This window comes from Diplotaxodon limnothrissa, linkage group LG12 (genome assembly GCF_057381915.1).
Source record: "Diplotaxodon limnothrissa isolate DT_005_m linkage group LG12, D_limnothrissa_male_GT1.1, whole genome shotgun sequence".
Taxonomy (NCBI): domain Eukaryota; kingdom Metazoa; phylum Chordata; class Actinopteri; order Cichliformes; family Cichlidae; genus Diplotaxodon; species Diplotaxodon limnothrissa.
The window spans coordinates 17,279,331-17,293,428 of NC_140607.1; the positions used below are offsets into that span (position 1 = coordinate 17,279,331).

The following is a 14,098-nucleotide window of genomic DNA, read 5'->3' on the forward strand; positions in this document are numbered from 1 at the left end:
TTCCACTTACACCCCGTGCCCAACAAAGTTAATATCAGAGCAGTTGGTGAGTAAATGAATGTAGTGGTGAAAAAGTAGTCCCGCTTCCTGTTCACTCATCCCTATATTGTTACTTAAGAGGAAGTTATGGTAGACAGCCCTCGCACAAAGCCTCGAAAACGATTCTTCACAGATCCTAGGTTCAAAAGCTCTGCTGGGCATTGCCAGTGTCACCACGTGATATTTAATCAGCAAACTACTAGCGGGGGAGGAAAAAAAATAAAAAATAAAAACCCTCTCAAAAGACTCCATTTACATTTTTGTACACAATTTTATTCCACCCATTTCTTTTTTCCTCATTTATACTGCATTCCTCACTTTTTCAAATACAATATTAAATCAGGAATAAATTAGTGGGCCAGAGCCCCCTCTTTTCATGTATGGCTGAACTTCAGAGAGAAGTTAAAGGCCAAGCATGAGTGGCTCTGTGCTTGCCAGTATAACACAGAACTGCAAAGGCTGTAATAAATGCTTTACTAGCTCTCCCCAGGACGCCATCCCTGTACAGGGGCTCCACTCCAACGCACACAGAGCAAAGAGTGGGGCAAAAAGAAAAAAATAATAAAATAGGTGGAGATGGGGGAGAGGGAGGGAGAAGAAGCGGTGAAGGGGACAGCAAAACGCATGCAGGCAAAATATTGAGAATGCTGGTTCGTATTCATTCTGAAGAATTCCTTTGCTCCAGTAAATGTCTTTGAGGCTGCAAAGATGTATTAAATGCCATCCACAATAGTTGAAAGGTTGAAAAATGGAATGGAGGAGATAAAAAAAAAAAGAAAGAAAAAAGACGTAGGGATTCCAGTTCAGTTCAAATCCAGCTCAGACCACCATGGTTGGCACAGACAAATATTGCACATTTTCTTCATAAAGGTCCACAAGTATTTGGACAATCACTCAACCTTTGTACCAGCACAGATAATTTTGAGTCAATTGGCCATGATGTGACTCAAATGCAGACTTCCAGCTTTAATTCAAGAGCTTTAACATATTTTATTTGCATTAAGTATTTTGGAATCAAATTAATTTCTTTCTTTCTTTCTTTCTTTCTTTCTTTCTTTCTTTCTTTCTTTTAAAAAAAAACAAAACACACACATTGGTACAAAATAACATTTTTAATATGTTATCTTTAATACTTGAATTCAGTGAATACCTGAAGTCTACAATCCATGGACATCACCAAATACTGCATTCCATTCCTTGAGATGCTCTACCAGGTATTTTCCTGCAGCCACCTTCACTTGGTGCTCATTTGTGGGTCTCACTGCCTTCAGTTATATCCGCAGTAATTGAAAAGCATGCTCTATTGGGTTGAGATCCGCTGATAGACCTGGCCATTGAAGAATATCTCATTCCTTTGGTTTTAGAAACTCTTGGGTTACTGTTCCAATATGCTTTGGGTCATTATTCATATGCACTGTGAAGCACTATTCAAACAGTTTTGCAGCATTTGGCTTAATCGGAGCAAAGTGCGACCTTGATGACTTCATGATTCATCCTGCTACATCGATCAGCTGTCATGTCAACAATAAACAGTAGTGACCATGTTCTACTGGCAGCCACACAAGCCCGTGCCATAACATTGGGTCCACCATGTTTGACAGATGTGCTATGCGTCAAATCATGAGATGTTTTTCTTTTTCTCTATACTTTTTTTCTCATCATCATTCTAATACAAGTTCTTCTTGATTTCATCTTTCCTAAGTAATTTTCCAGAGCAGTGCAGCGAGCCCTTTAGATCTTTTCTGGTATAGCCTAATTTGGCCTTCATGTTCTTGAGTATAACCATTGTTTTGGACCTTGGTGTAAACCCTCTGTATTTCCATTCATGAAGGGTTCTCTTGATTGTAGACTAACTATTTTTTGCCTTTCTCGCTAGGTGAAAATGTCTTCCTTTACTTGCATCAACATCTCTTTGGACTTCGTGTTAAGCGTTCCAGTGGGTAGCTGCCTAATGCTACACTTGGAATCAACTCCAGGTATTTTATCTTCTTAATTTGTAGTGAAATAACAAGGGAACAGGCATCACCTGGCCATGAAACAGCTTCCATAAGAGTAGCTGTAATTATTAAACAGTTAATGCATTACTTTTATTAAATTCCTTGAATTACTGCTGGAAATCTGCACCTTCACTCACATATTTGTTTGAAATAAAACCACACTGGTGGGGTACAGAGGAAAATTAAAAAAATTGTGTGGCTATCCAAACACTTATGGACCTAACGGTAGATTATTTGAGAAGTAGTGAAGGAAATAGAGGATGGAGTGATCACATGGCAGTAACTCAATGCATTTAGGCATGTAGACATGGTTAAGATGAACTGCAGAAGTTCAAACCAAGTATCAGAAGGGGGAAGAAAGTTGATTTAAGTGAATATGAAGACAGTTTGGTTTGATCCGGTGACAGATGGGCTGGGATTTTCCCCCAAGAAAATGTCCTGTGAGCAGCAGTTGATGTCAGTGTTGTTGAGTGTTGATGTCAGAGGTCAGGAGTGCCAGGTGTCATGCCTGTCAACTAAGAACAGGAAACTGAGGATGGAATTCACACAGGCTCACCGAAATTGGACTATAGAAGAGTGAAAAAACTTTGCCCGCTGTAATGACTCAGTTTTTGGTCCAACTTTTAGACAGAATTTGTCATGAACAACATGAAAGCACAGATCCATTCTGATGGCTGCTTCCAGTAAGATAACACACAGTATCATACCGTTCAAATCATCTCAAAGTGGTTTCCTGAATATAACAAAGATCTCAACATAATAGAGCACCTTTAGGATTTGGTGGGACAAGAGATTAACCTCATAGATGTGCAGCTGGCAAATATGCAGTAACTGTGTGATGTTGTCATCTCAATGTGGACAAAAAAAAAAGAAAGAAAAAAAACACACAAAAAACCCCCAACAACCTATGAGCAATGTTTCCAACACCTTCTTGAATTTATGCAACCCAGAACTATTAAGGTGTACCTAATAAGCTGCTTAATTTGTTTTTATGTTTGTTTTTTCTAAAGATGCGCCATAAAGTTTAATACAATAATTATGTGTCAGTGGTCATTTACAGTGCATAGTTGGGCATTAAAGACAGTGACATAATTGTTCGAAATTTTCTCTATTTGTTTCTGGCACGATGGAAGAGGCTTTTGGTAATGAGCAAAAGTACCCAGGTCACTAATTAATGTCGACGATGGAGATGAAATCAGAAATGCATAGATGAAAACAAACAAATAAATAAATAAATAAATACATTTTTGGAGGAGGCAGAAGTCTGGCAGAGCACCCAAGGTGAGGAAACACAGTACCTGGTGAGATTCATGGGTTCTGGACCTGAAGCAGTCATTAACTACAAAGGATTTACAACCAAGTACTTGCAACCCGCCTTCCCCCACATTACTTTTGATTCTGTGAAAATATCAGGACTATTTAGTAAAATGTCTCAGAATTGCTCAGAATTTTTAATTCAACTACAAATCCACTGAAATGAAATGAAAGATCTACGCTATTTCCACCTCTTACCTGCTTCATACACCTCTGTGGAGGTGTTCAGAGAGAATTACACAGTCTGCTTTTGGACTTGAATGCAGCTCAAAAATCATTGCAATCATGAGATAAATCAGTTCATTAAGAACGGCATCAGAAAACAGAGCAGGTAATAAACTATTCAGACAAGTCAGATTAGAGTGTGCTATGATTTGCTGCAATAATTTGCAATAATCTTTATTTTGCACTGCATATTAAACCTCAGTTATTTGATGGCATGACATCATAAAGAAGGTAGTCTGGTTGTTATAGTTTCAGCATCAGTAACGAGACCAATCAGTCAAGCAAACCAATATTTCCAAGCTAAAAATCAAAAACACCCAAACTACAGGACCTAATGAGTAAGCTATACTTTGTGGCACGTCAGTGTTCTACATGGGCTGCTCTGCTATTACCGAGCACTAAAACGCAGTGATTAAACACCCATTCCACTACACCCCATGTGTACACATCCTAGCAAATGCCAGGGCCAATCCACGCACTGTTAAATCACTTTAATGGTTCCAATTTGGACACAACGCCTCTATTATAGGGGTAATTGCATGCTCAGCATTTACAAGCACGGAAAGGATAAATCCGCCTGTCCTTTTCTATAAATCCCCTGTTTCACACTTTAATAGAAAAGTTAAATGTATGTGTTGCTCTTTATATCCCTCAGTCTGCTTGCTACACTCCTGTAAAGCACTGCTTGGCCTGCTGATCCCTGGACCAAAAAGCCGCTCAAAGCCTGTAACAATGCTATTTGTAAGGAATGTGTTTGAAGTGTATTCTGTGCCAGTTACTGGATATATTTAAAACTATTTGAAGACATCTACTATTGCTACCTCTGAAAGCAACGGCAGGAAAATAATTCCCCAAGTGAACATTACTGCTTCTTAAACTGTGCCTCAGATGCATTTACTGGCAATAAACATTTCAAAATTCCAATGGTGAATGATAACTCCATTAAAATCAGTCAAAAACAACACTGGTCAGCAACATCTATGTCACCCTCTCTGCCAACAGGAAACATTCAGACAGAAATACAGTGTCTCCAATAAGAGCAAGCAAAGATCTATATACTTGCATATTATGCAACATAATATTCCTAAAATAAAACTCTATAGGTGGTAGGAATGATCCCTGTAAATGGCTGTAAGCAGTGATGAACTTTCATCAAACTGCTGCTGAATAAACGTTAAGTAGCAACTCTTAAGCCAACACACAGGTCATTAAAGCACTGATAACATTACCGTATGACCGCTCAATAAACTGCACTTGTGTGTGATAAAATCGAAAGCTACAAAATGAGTAATAAAAACTTGTGTAACTCTTTAAGCCGATAAATGTCTTTGTGTTTGAATGAATGTTTTTATGTTTCCATGTTAAAATGCCCACCATAAACATGTTTACAATGTGGAGCAAAAAACAGTTCAGGTATAACGCAAATCAGAGTTTATACAATATTAACCAACTCGAAAGTCAATATTTGGCATTACCAACTTTATTCTTTTGAGCCGAGCTGTAAGTAGACTTCAGAAATAGTTCTCCTTGGTTCCTGAAGCACATCAAGATCAGCTTATGTAGTTATAATAATACTGAGGTCCGAGCTCTGACCGATTCTGTTTCATCGTGTACTTTTCTATCCAGGCTTTAACTAGATTGGTAGATTGATTCAACTCATGTCCTCAGTCAGGTCTTTCCTGAATTTGTTTCTATTTCTTAAAGACAAGACTTTCAGACAGTGTTTATCTGCTGTACATGGTTCTTAGGCCTGTCAGTTCTAAATAGTCCACTTGTCCAGTTCTTCCATTTTATTAAGGATGCACACAGGATGGCTGGGTTTTTGGCTAAAAACTCTTCGGGAATCACTTTGTTAGTGCAAACATACAATTTGATGCCTTTCAGATTGTGTTCCATTTGGTTGTTGTTGTTTGTTGGGTTTTTAAATAAATGGGATCAAATTCTGTGATTTTACCATGACCTGCTAGTATCAAAGTACCTAAAGACACCATTTAAAAAGCAGAGTGAAGCTGACCCCCCACCCACTTGAAACGTAAAGGCAAATAGGCGGAGCGGTTAGTGCTACGTTTGTGCAGATTTGTGCAGGTAAAATTAGCGTTTGTGCTGCTACGGTTTCCGAGATATTAAACTTTATTTTATAGGTCATTCAAAGGTCACCATCCCCCCAGACTGCTCCAAAACGGGCCAAAATGGTCTACTTTTTTAGTGCTACGTTTGTGCTGATTTGTGCAGGTAAAATTAGCGTTTGTGCTGCTACGGTTTCCGAGATATTAAACTTTATTTTATAGGTCATTCAAAGGTCACCATCCCCCCAGACTGCTCCAAAACGGGCCAAAATGGTCTACTTTTTTAGTGCTACGTTTGTGCTGGTTTGTGCAGGTAAAATTAGCGTTTGTGCTGCTTCTGTTTTAAAGATATTAATGAAAATGTAAAGGTCAACCAGCCCCCCCACATTACCCAAATCCAACAAAAGTGGTATCAAACGTTTGTGCTACGTTTGTGCTGGTTTGTGCTGCAAAGATTTTCGTTTGTGCTGCTATCATTTTAAAGATATTAATAACAATTTCTAGAGGTCATCAGAGGTCAACCAGCCCCCCCACATTAATTAAATCAAACAAAATGGGTGTCAATCAACTGTGCTACGTTTGTGCTGGTTTGTGCTGCTAAAATTTTCGTTTGTGCTGCTTCTGTTTTAAAGATATTAATGAAAATGTAAAGGTCAAAAGGTCAACCAGCCCCCCCACATTACCCAAATCCAACAAAAGTGGTATCAAACGTTTGTGCTACGTTTGTGCTGGTTTGTGCTGCAGAAATTTTTGTTTGTGCCGTTATTATTTTAAAGATATTAACAAAAATTTCTAGAGGTCAACCAGCCCCCCCATATTAATGGAATCAAACAAAATGGATGTCAAACGTTTGTGCTGGTTTGTGCTGCAAAAATGTTTGTTTGTGCTGCTAACATTTTAAAATGTTTAATAAAATAACGTCTTGATGCGTGCTTAATCATCCAGGTAAGTAAATCCCAAAAGGTTGATTCTGTTCATCTGGACATTTTCAGTTGGAGAAACGTTTCGTCACTCATCCAAGTGACTTCTTCAGTCTCAGCTGACTGTAGGTTTCCCCAACCATATAAACAGTACATTTGCATAGTGAAGGAAACTAGCGCCACTGAATGAACAATGTGCCGGGGGGTTAATTCCATGATTGTTAGTATGCAAATTCTTATGACCATTGATCAATGACAACTAATCAAAGCCTATTGATCAATGGCCATGAGTACCATTCACAGAAAGTGGGGAATGGCTACAATCACAGCATTGTAGGATGGCCCCCCCTTCTCGATCCAGAGATGGTCAGCATCCTGACAGCCCGATGGACGAAGCTGTCTCTCAGTCTGCTGGTTCTGCCCCGGAGGCTCTTCAGTATCCTTCCTGATGGCAGCAAACTGAAGACGCTGTTGAAGGGATGAGTGGAGTCACCTGTAATGGAGACGACCTTCCAGATGAGGCAGGTGCAGTAGATCTCCTGGGGAGGGAGGCAAGAGAGGTCCCCACAATGCTCTCGGCTGCTCTCACTACCCGTTGTCATTTTTTCCTGCAGAACCCAGTGCAGGAGTCATACCACACAGTGATGCAGCTGGTGAGGATACTCTCAACTGTGCCTCTGTAAAAGGTGCTCATAATGGGGGTTGAATCTCTTGTGCTTCTCAGTTTGCAGAGGAAGTAGAGTCGCTGTTGGTCTTCTCCACATTCAGGGACAGGTTGTTGTTGCTGTACCACTCTGGCAGATGGTTAACTTCACCCCTGTAGTAGATCTCGTCGTGGGTCAGCAGAGTGAAGAGAAGGGAGCTCAACACACATCCTTGGGGAGCCCCCGTATTCAGTGTTCTTGGGCTGGAGGTGTTGCTGTCGACCCGTACTGTCTGCTGTCTTCCTGTCAAGAAATCTAGCAGCCAGTTATACAGCAAGGTGCTGATCCCCAGCAGATCCAGTTTGTGAATGAGTTGCTGGGGAATGATGGTGTTGAATGCTGAACTGAAGTCTATGAACAGCACTCTGACATATGAGTCTCTAGTGTTCAGATGTGTGAGGGCTGAGTGAGGGGCAGTTGAAATTCCATCATCGGTTGAGCGTTTTGACCGGTATGCGAACTGAAATGGATCCAGGTTGGGGGAAAGCAATAATTTGATTTGATGCATGACTAACCGTTCAAAGCACTTAACTTAATAATGATGGAGGTGAGTTTGACAGGACGGTAGTCCTTAAAGCAGGAGATAGATGACTTCTTGGGTTCAGTAATGATGGTGGAGGGATCTCCACACACTGTCTGGGGATTGTGTCACCACGGTCTGTAGAGTGGGCTTGTAGTCTGTGATGGTTTGTATTCCTTGCCACTGCCTCCAAGTATCTCTGCTGTCGCTGAAGCTTTGCTGTAGCTGATGCCACGTGACAGGTTTGCCCTTGCTGTTCTTAGACTCACCTAATTCCCGGCTCTGAAGGATGCATTTTTCAACTTTAGGAGCATTTAAACCTGACCTGTGAGCCATGGTTTCTGATTGGCCCAGACAGTGATAGTCCTGGTCTCTGTGACATCATCGATGCATTTTGGGATGTAGGCAGTGACAGTTTCTGTATATTCCTGAAAGTCTGTGGTGTTGTCGTGTGTGGTGGCCTGTGGTGGAAAAGCAGTGCCTCTGAAGACCCTTCTGGCCACACCTGTACCTGCTTACGAACTGGTTTGGTGACTTTGACCAGGGGCCTGTGGGAACCCATGGCACACCTAGATTTCTGCCTGTACTGACCCTTATGCAAAATAGGTGGAATTAAGACAGTTCCAAAAGCAAACACAACTGATCAGTGCTGAGAGTGGTCCTGTTGCTGAGGTTGGGATGATCCTGTAATCTCTTATGAACGACCTCCAACGCTTCTATGACTGGGATGCAAGTGAAGACAGATGTAACATCTCTCTCTCACTGTACATGTACTGTTTATAAAATTAGGGAAACATAACCTGCACAAACAAAATAATTTGCAGGACAAATGTTTGACATCAATTTTGTTCGATTTGAAGAAGGTAGGGGGGGCAACTTCACTCACGGGTGTTTATATGGTTGGGGAAACCTACAGTCAGCTGAGACTGAAGAAGTCACTTGGATGAGTGACGAAACGTTTCTCCAACTGAAAATGTCCAGATGAACAGAATCAACCTTTTGGGATTTACTTACCTGGATGATTAAGCACGCATCAAGACGTTATTTTATTAAACATTTTAAAATGTTAGCAGCACAAACAAACATTTTTGCAGCACAAACCAGCACAAACGTTTGACATCCATTTTGTTTGATTCCATTAATATGGGGGGGCTGGTTGACCTCTAGAAATTTTTGTTAATATCTTTAAAATAATAACGGCACAAACAAAAATTTCTGCAGCACAAACCAGCACAAACGTAGCACAAACGTTTGATACCACTTTTGTTGGATTTGGGTAATGTGGGGGGGCTGGTTGACCTTTTGACCTTTACATTTTCATTAATATCTTTAAAACAGAAGCAGCACAAACGAAAATTTTAGCAGCACAAACCAGCACAAACGTAGCACAGTTGATTGACACCCATTTTGTTTGATTTAATTAATGTGGGGGGGCTGGTTGACCTCTGATGACCTCTAGAAATTGTTATTAATATCTTTAAAATGATAGCAGCACAAACGAAAATCTTTGCAGCACAAACCAGCACAAACGTAGCACAAACGTTTGATACCACTTTTGTTGGATTTGGGTAATGTGGGGGGGCTGGTTGACCTTTACATTTTCATTAATATCTTTAAAACAGAAGCAGCACAAACGCTAATTTTACCTGCACAAACCAGCACAAACGTAGCACTAAAAAAGTAGACCATTTTGGCCCGTTTTGGAGCAGTCTGGGGGGATGGTGACCTTTGAATGACCTATAAAATAAAGTTTAATATCTCGGAAACCGTAGCAGCACAAACGCTAATTTTACCTGCACAAATCTGCACAAACGTAGCACTAACCACTCCGCCTATTTGCCTTTACGTTTCAAGTGGGTGGGGGGTCAGCTTCACTCTGCTCATTTAAAACAGATTCTTTGCACAGTTCTTTGTTATGTGTATACACAATAACTGGTTAGTCTACTGAATTAGGTATCCCTTGATGCCTGAATGATTCATAGGCCAGTGTTAAGTGGCTTAACAAACAAAAAAAACCCAAAAACAATTCAACTGAAAATGATCGTTTACAAAGACCAGAATGAAATAGAGTGAAAAAGCAGGGAGTGTCCAGAGAAAAACTTTGAAAGACCTTCAGAAAGTCTGGAGAACTATTGCTCAAGAGCAATTTAAAAAGCTACAATAAAGTCTGGATCTCCTTGGAAGCCAAATATAATAAAATGAAGGGTGGTGCATGATGTTTGCACAGTTGCACAGTAAGTAAACTTGGCAACCGCTATAGTTGTCTAATACCTCCCCATGCTATGGGGTATATGTTTTTTTTTTAACCAATGGCAATCTTCGTCCCTTTTCAATACTTATTTCTGGTGGGTAAAGCTGTGTAGCATTGCTTTACAAGTTAAAGAATACCGAACGCAGCTTTTGAACTACGCTCTGTAAATGTTGACCTTAATGGTTTGTTTCAGAAATGATGTGCCGCTAAACGCCAACAGATTTTAAACAATGAAAACTCAGCAGTTCTTGTTTGACAGTCTACATACAGTACATTAGGGCTGATTAAAATGGAAATCTCTACTGAGCTTCCACAAGCAAAAGCGGGACTACAAAAGAGAAGTTCATCCCAAATCCCTCAACCCCTCTCAGCTACTGTGACAAAGATACAGAGGTTCCAGAAGGCGAGACAGATGCTCCAAAGCAAAGATGTGCAGAATATAAGAAAGCAAGTTTACATATGTGGGTGAAAAGCCTGTAACGGAAAGAGAGGAAGGAAGGGAGGGAGGGAGAGAATGGGATGAGTCGAGAAGGGATGAGAGGGCGAGAGGGAAGTATGCTGTGCCGATGGTTCATCAAAAATTAATGCCAACCACATCGGTATAGAGATCACGTAGTGGAAAAACAACACATGCCAACAGCCTTGAGTCTCCTGCCTCAGCCTTCACCCCCCCTAACCCCACACCCACTCCCTTTCCTTTACCCTCCACCCCTCCTTTGCACCAGCACAGGGCCTTTCTGATCAGGTGGAGGGGGGAGATATGAGCTTTGACACCTGCGAGAGTTCACACAGAGTGCCATGCCTCTAATTGCAGGAAGTTCCACCAGTGCAGCCGCTGTATATTTAAAAGTGCTACCCTAATTGCTGCATTTAATGTCTCCAAAATGGAGATCTGAGCCACACTGTGCGTACTAATATCTGTTATTGTTTTGTGTGTTTGCCCCCCATTATTTCTGTCCCTGCGATTTATCCATTTATCTGTTAGGGTTTTGGTTTTTTTGTTCAGTTTTTTAAGGTGAAAAAGACATGACGAAAAAGCAAAACAAAACAAAAAGCGCAGTCTAGAATTTCAACGCAGATATAACAAGTAGAGAAGGCACAGCACTGAGGCGTTATTATGGTCCAAAGTCTGCCACAAACATACATGGCAGGCCCGCTTATGCAGTCAAGCTGCTCATAAAGCTGACTAGAAGGAAGTGTGGTTCGATGCAAATCAATCACTTTTGCCATGCATTATGTGCTCTTCATTAAACCGAAAGTGATGACAGCGCTATCATGTTCCTGATGACCTACTGTAGTGCATCAGTCCATTAAAAGTCCACTCCTTGCAAATGTGAAGCTATGCTCTTGAACGATGGGTGCATGCTGTACCTACTGCGTTGACTCTGTTCAAACCTCTGGGGATGTTCTCTTTCTCCGAGCAGGTTTCATTCTCCAAAGAGTTTTGAGGTCTGTATGGAGACAAAGAATGTGGCCCAGAAGGGTTAATGAGAAAATACACACATGCTCTATTTATAAATTTCTTCAAATTTAAAAAAAAAAAAAAAAAAAAAAAAAAAGTGATTACCCATGATTCATGTAAACAAGAGCAATTGACCATTTGAGCATGACTGCAGGGAGACCCAGTGGTGGAGAAAGTGGAACCAGCATCACTGTACTGTGAAAATTGCCATTAGCAAATGAATCCCTTATGGCACGATATCATCTTATATGAAATCTGACAATATCTGTCAAACCCCTACTGTGTTGGCCACACACACACTTCACACAACTAATCCTCTATTCCTGTCTCCAAAACACTTTTCCTCCCACTTAACGCCTCAAACGCAGAGACGAAGAATTCAATGTGAGCAAGCACATTAGGAGGAATAACTAGTAAAAGAAAGTGAAGCCTCTTCAAAGTAGTGGCGTGCTAATAGCTGTGGGCTGTCACTAGTCCTGTGTGTAGGTATGGAAGATCTGCCTGCGTGAAGCCTGACAGGTGTCTTGTGTGTATATGTATGTGCACATGCGCATGCGTTGCATTGAAGTGGAGTGCCATCCGTATTACAGGGAAGAGGCTTGTTCCCTGGTAATTGGGTTGTTCAGAAGCCAGGAAGGAGCTCCCAGCAGTGAGGAGGAAACACACGTCCTGTCACGTTGCTTGTTATTAGCAAGGACAAGGCTGAGAAGAGATGAGACAAGCTCTGTGTGCATGTGTGAGAGAGTGCGCGCGAGAAAGTGACTCCATAACAGTGTCTATGTTGAGGGTGGCTCACATTTAACCACTTCACCCAAGTGTCCCCTGCCCATACAGGCAGTGGAAGTTGACAGTACTTGGCTTGTATACACCCCGGTCTCTTCTTTCCTCATGGTCTACTTTAGGAGGCCAGTCTGCTGACAGCAGCCCAGCTATCAATCAAGAGCCTGCAGCAGCGTGTGCCCTTGGAGGCTATCACTAAAGAAACGTATGAGCAGTCATTGAAATAATGCAGAAATGCTGGTCAAGTGCTGAAAGAAAGCAATTTATGGGATTTTTCTTACTAATCATAGCAAAAGAAATCCTTCCCCCCTACTTTTTATCTGTCTTCACTATAAAAATCTTATTGAATCTAGCTGATCCTTTTATAGGCTTTTCTTAAAACCCTAGCTGATATTTGGAAGTTGGGACTCGTAGAGAGGTCTGGTCAGAGAAAGAAAGAAAACACTATAGTCAAGTGGGCTGAAACGATTACAGCAACGGAAAGAGTATGACTAAGCCAGCACAAAGAAAACCACAGTTTAATTACAGCTTCCCTTCTGCTAACAGCACTCCATGCCATGCAACCAGCCACCTGGCAAATCAAATGGCCCTCTAAGCAGTCGGTCAATCAGCCACCCTGTCAGCTTGGTGTAACTTGGACACATGCCCTGTTGCTGGCCTGTCTGTTGATGCGGAAGAAACACGCTCACAATATCTCAAATAGAACTACAACATCTTTGAGTCAATCAAAAACAGCCTAATGCATTCTGAAAGTGAGAGGTGACTGATAGCAGGGAGGAGAGCTGGCAACTCACCCGGTCGACCACGAACCAACCAGTCCTTCCTGTCTTACGACTGAGCACTCACAACAAACATAGCTGATTTTTTATATCATCTATAATGTGTTTTTCCTCTTGTTTTGTTTTTTACTTCTTAGCAGTTTTTCATCATGTAGGCTATTGTATAGAATATGCAGTGTGTCATATGCATAAACGCTTTAACATAAAATGTGTTAATTGATTAAGATTGTCAAGATCACTGCAGCTATGTACAATATCATGAATTTAACCATGAAAACCAGAAAACAAGCTTCCCGTCTTGGTTTCTGTTCTCAGCTCATCACAGGCTTTGTCATTTTGATTTCATTCTTTCTTTTAGGGTCAAATGATTTTACATGCCCTTTGGCATTTCTTTATCTCATCCACACAGATTCCTTTCCTTGTTTCATTTATTTCTTCACATGCCTATGTCAAAATAAAGTAAACCACTTGCAAATACAGGGAAAGCAGAAAGTAGAAACAGAGTAGGGATGGAGGGGAAGAGAAGATCTGGTCTGTGCATGAACCAGTAGCCTTCACATGAACCTGCTCCCTGGTGACTCCTGCCCTTTTCCAGGCCAACTACCTGCTGGTGAAACAGCAGATGTCTGATATGGGGTATGGATAAAGTGGGTGCGTTTGCAGTTAGAGAGGGATTTAATATGCAAGAGTAGACCAAGAGAGATGGGGGGGGCTTGAGAGCTGGTGGTCGTATGGGAAGACACAAAGGCCTGATGGGATACCCAAGTCTATCTGCGGCTCCCTCTCCATATCAGTGTGTGTGTGTGTGTTTAACTTCCCCGTGCACCCCTCCTGTCAGCCAGCACACACTGATAGGATCAGACCTGGGCACGACCCATCACATGCCAACTCCGTCTGACCTCTATTTGTCTGTCTCCAGCTTTCCCTTAGTCCATTCATGCATCTCTGCTCCTCACCTCCACACACTTCTCCTTTCACCAGGTGTTCCTTTGTTCCTTTTCGCTCACATTTCTCAAAGGATCTGTTCATTTTCACTTGTTT

At 41.4% G+C, this 14,098-nt stretch overlaps 1 protein-coding gene across 1 annotated transcript in view; it reads right to left on the minus strand.

Annotated features, from left to right (window-relative positions):
* slf1 (SMC5/6 complex localization factor 1) overlaps positions 1–14,098 on the minus strand; it is a 37,637-nt gene that overhangs the window by 14,991 nt on the left and 8,548 nt on the right. Inside the window, exon 15 of the mRNA XM_085368135.1 lies at positions 11,408–11,487. Coding sequence (XP_085224261.1) covers positions 11,408–11,487 — 80 coding nt within the window. The remainder of the gene's footprint in view (positions 1–11,407; positions 11,488–14,098) is intronic.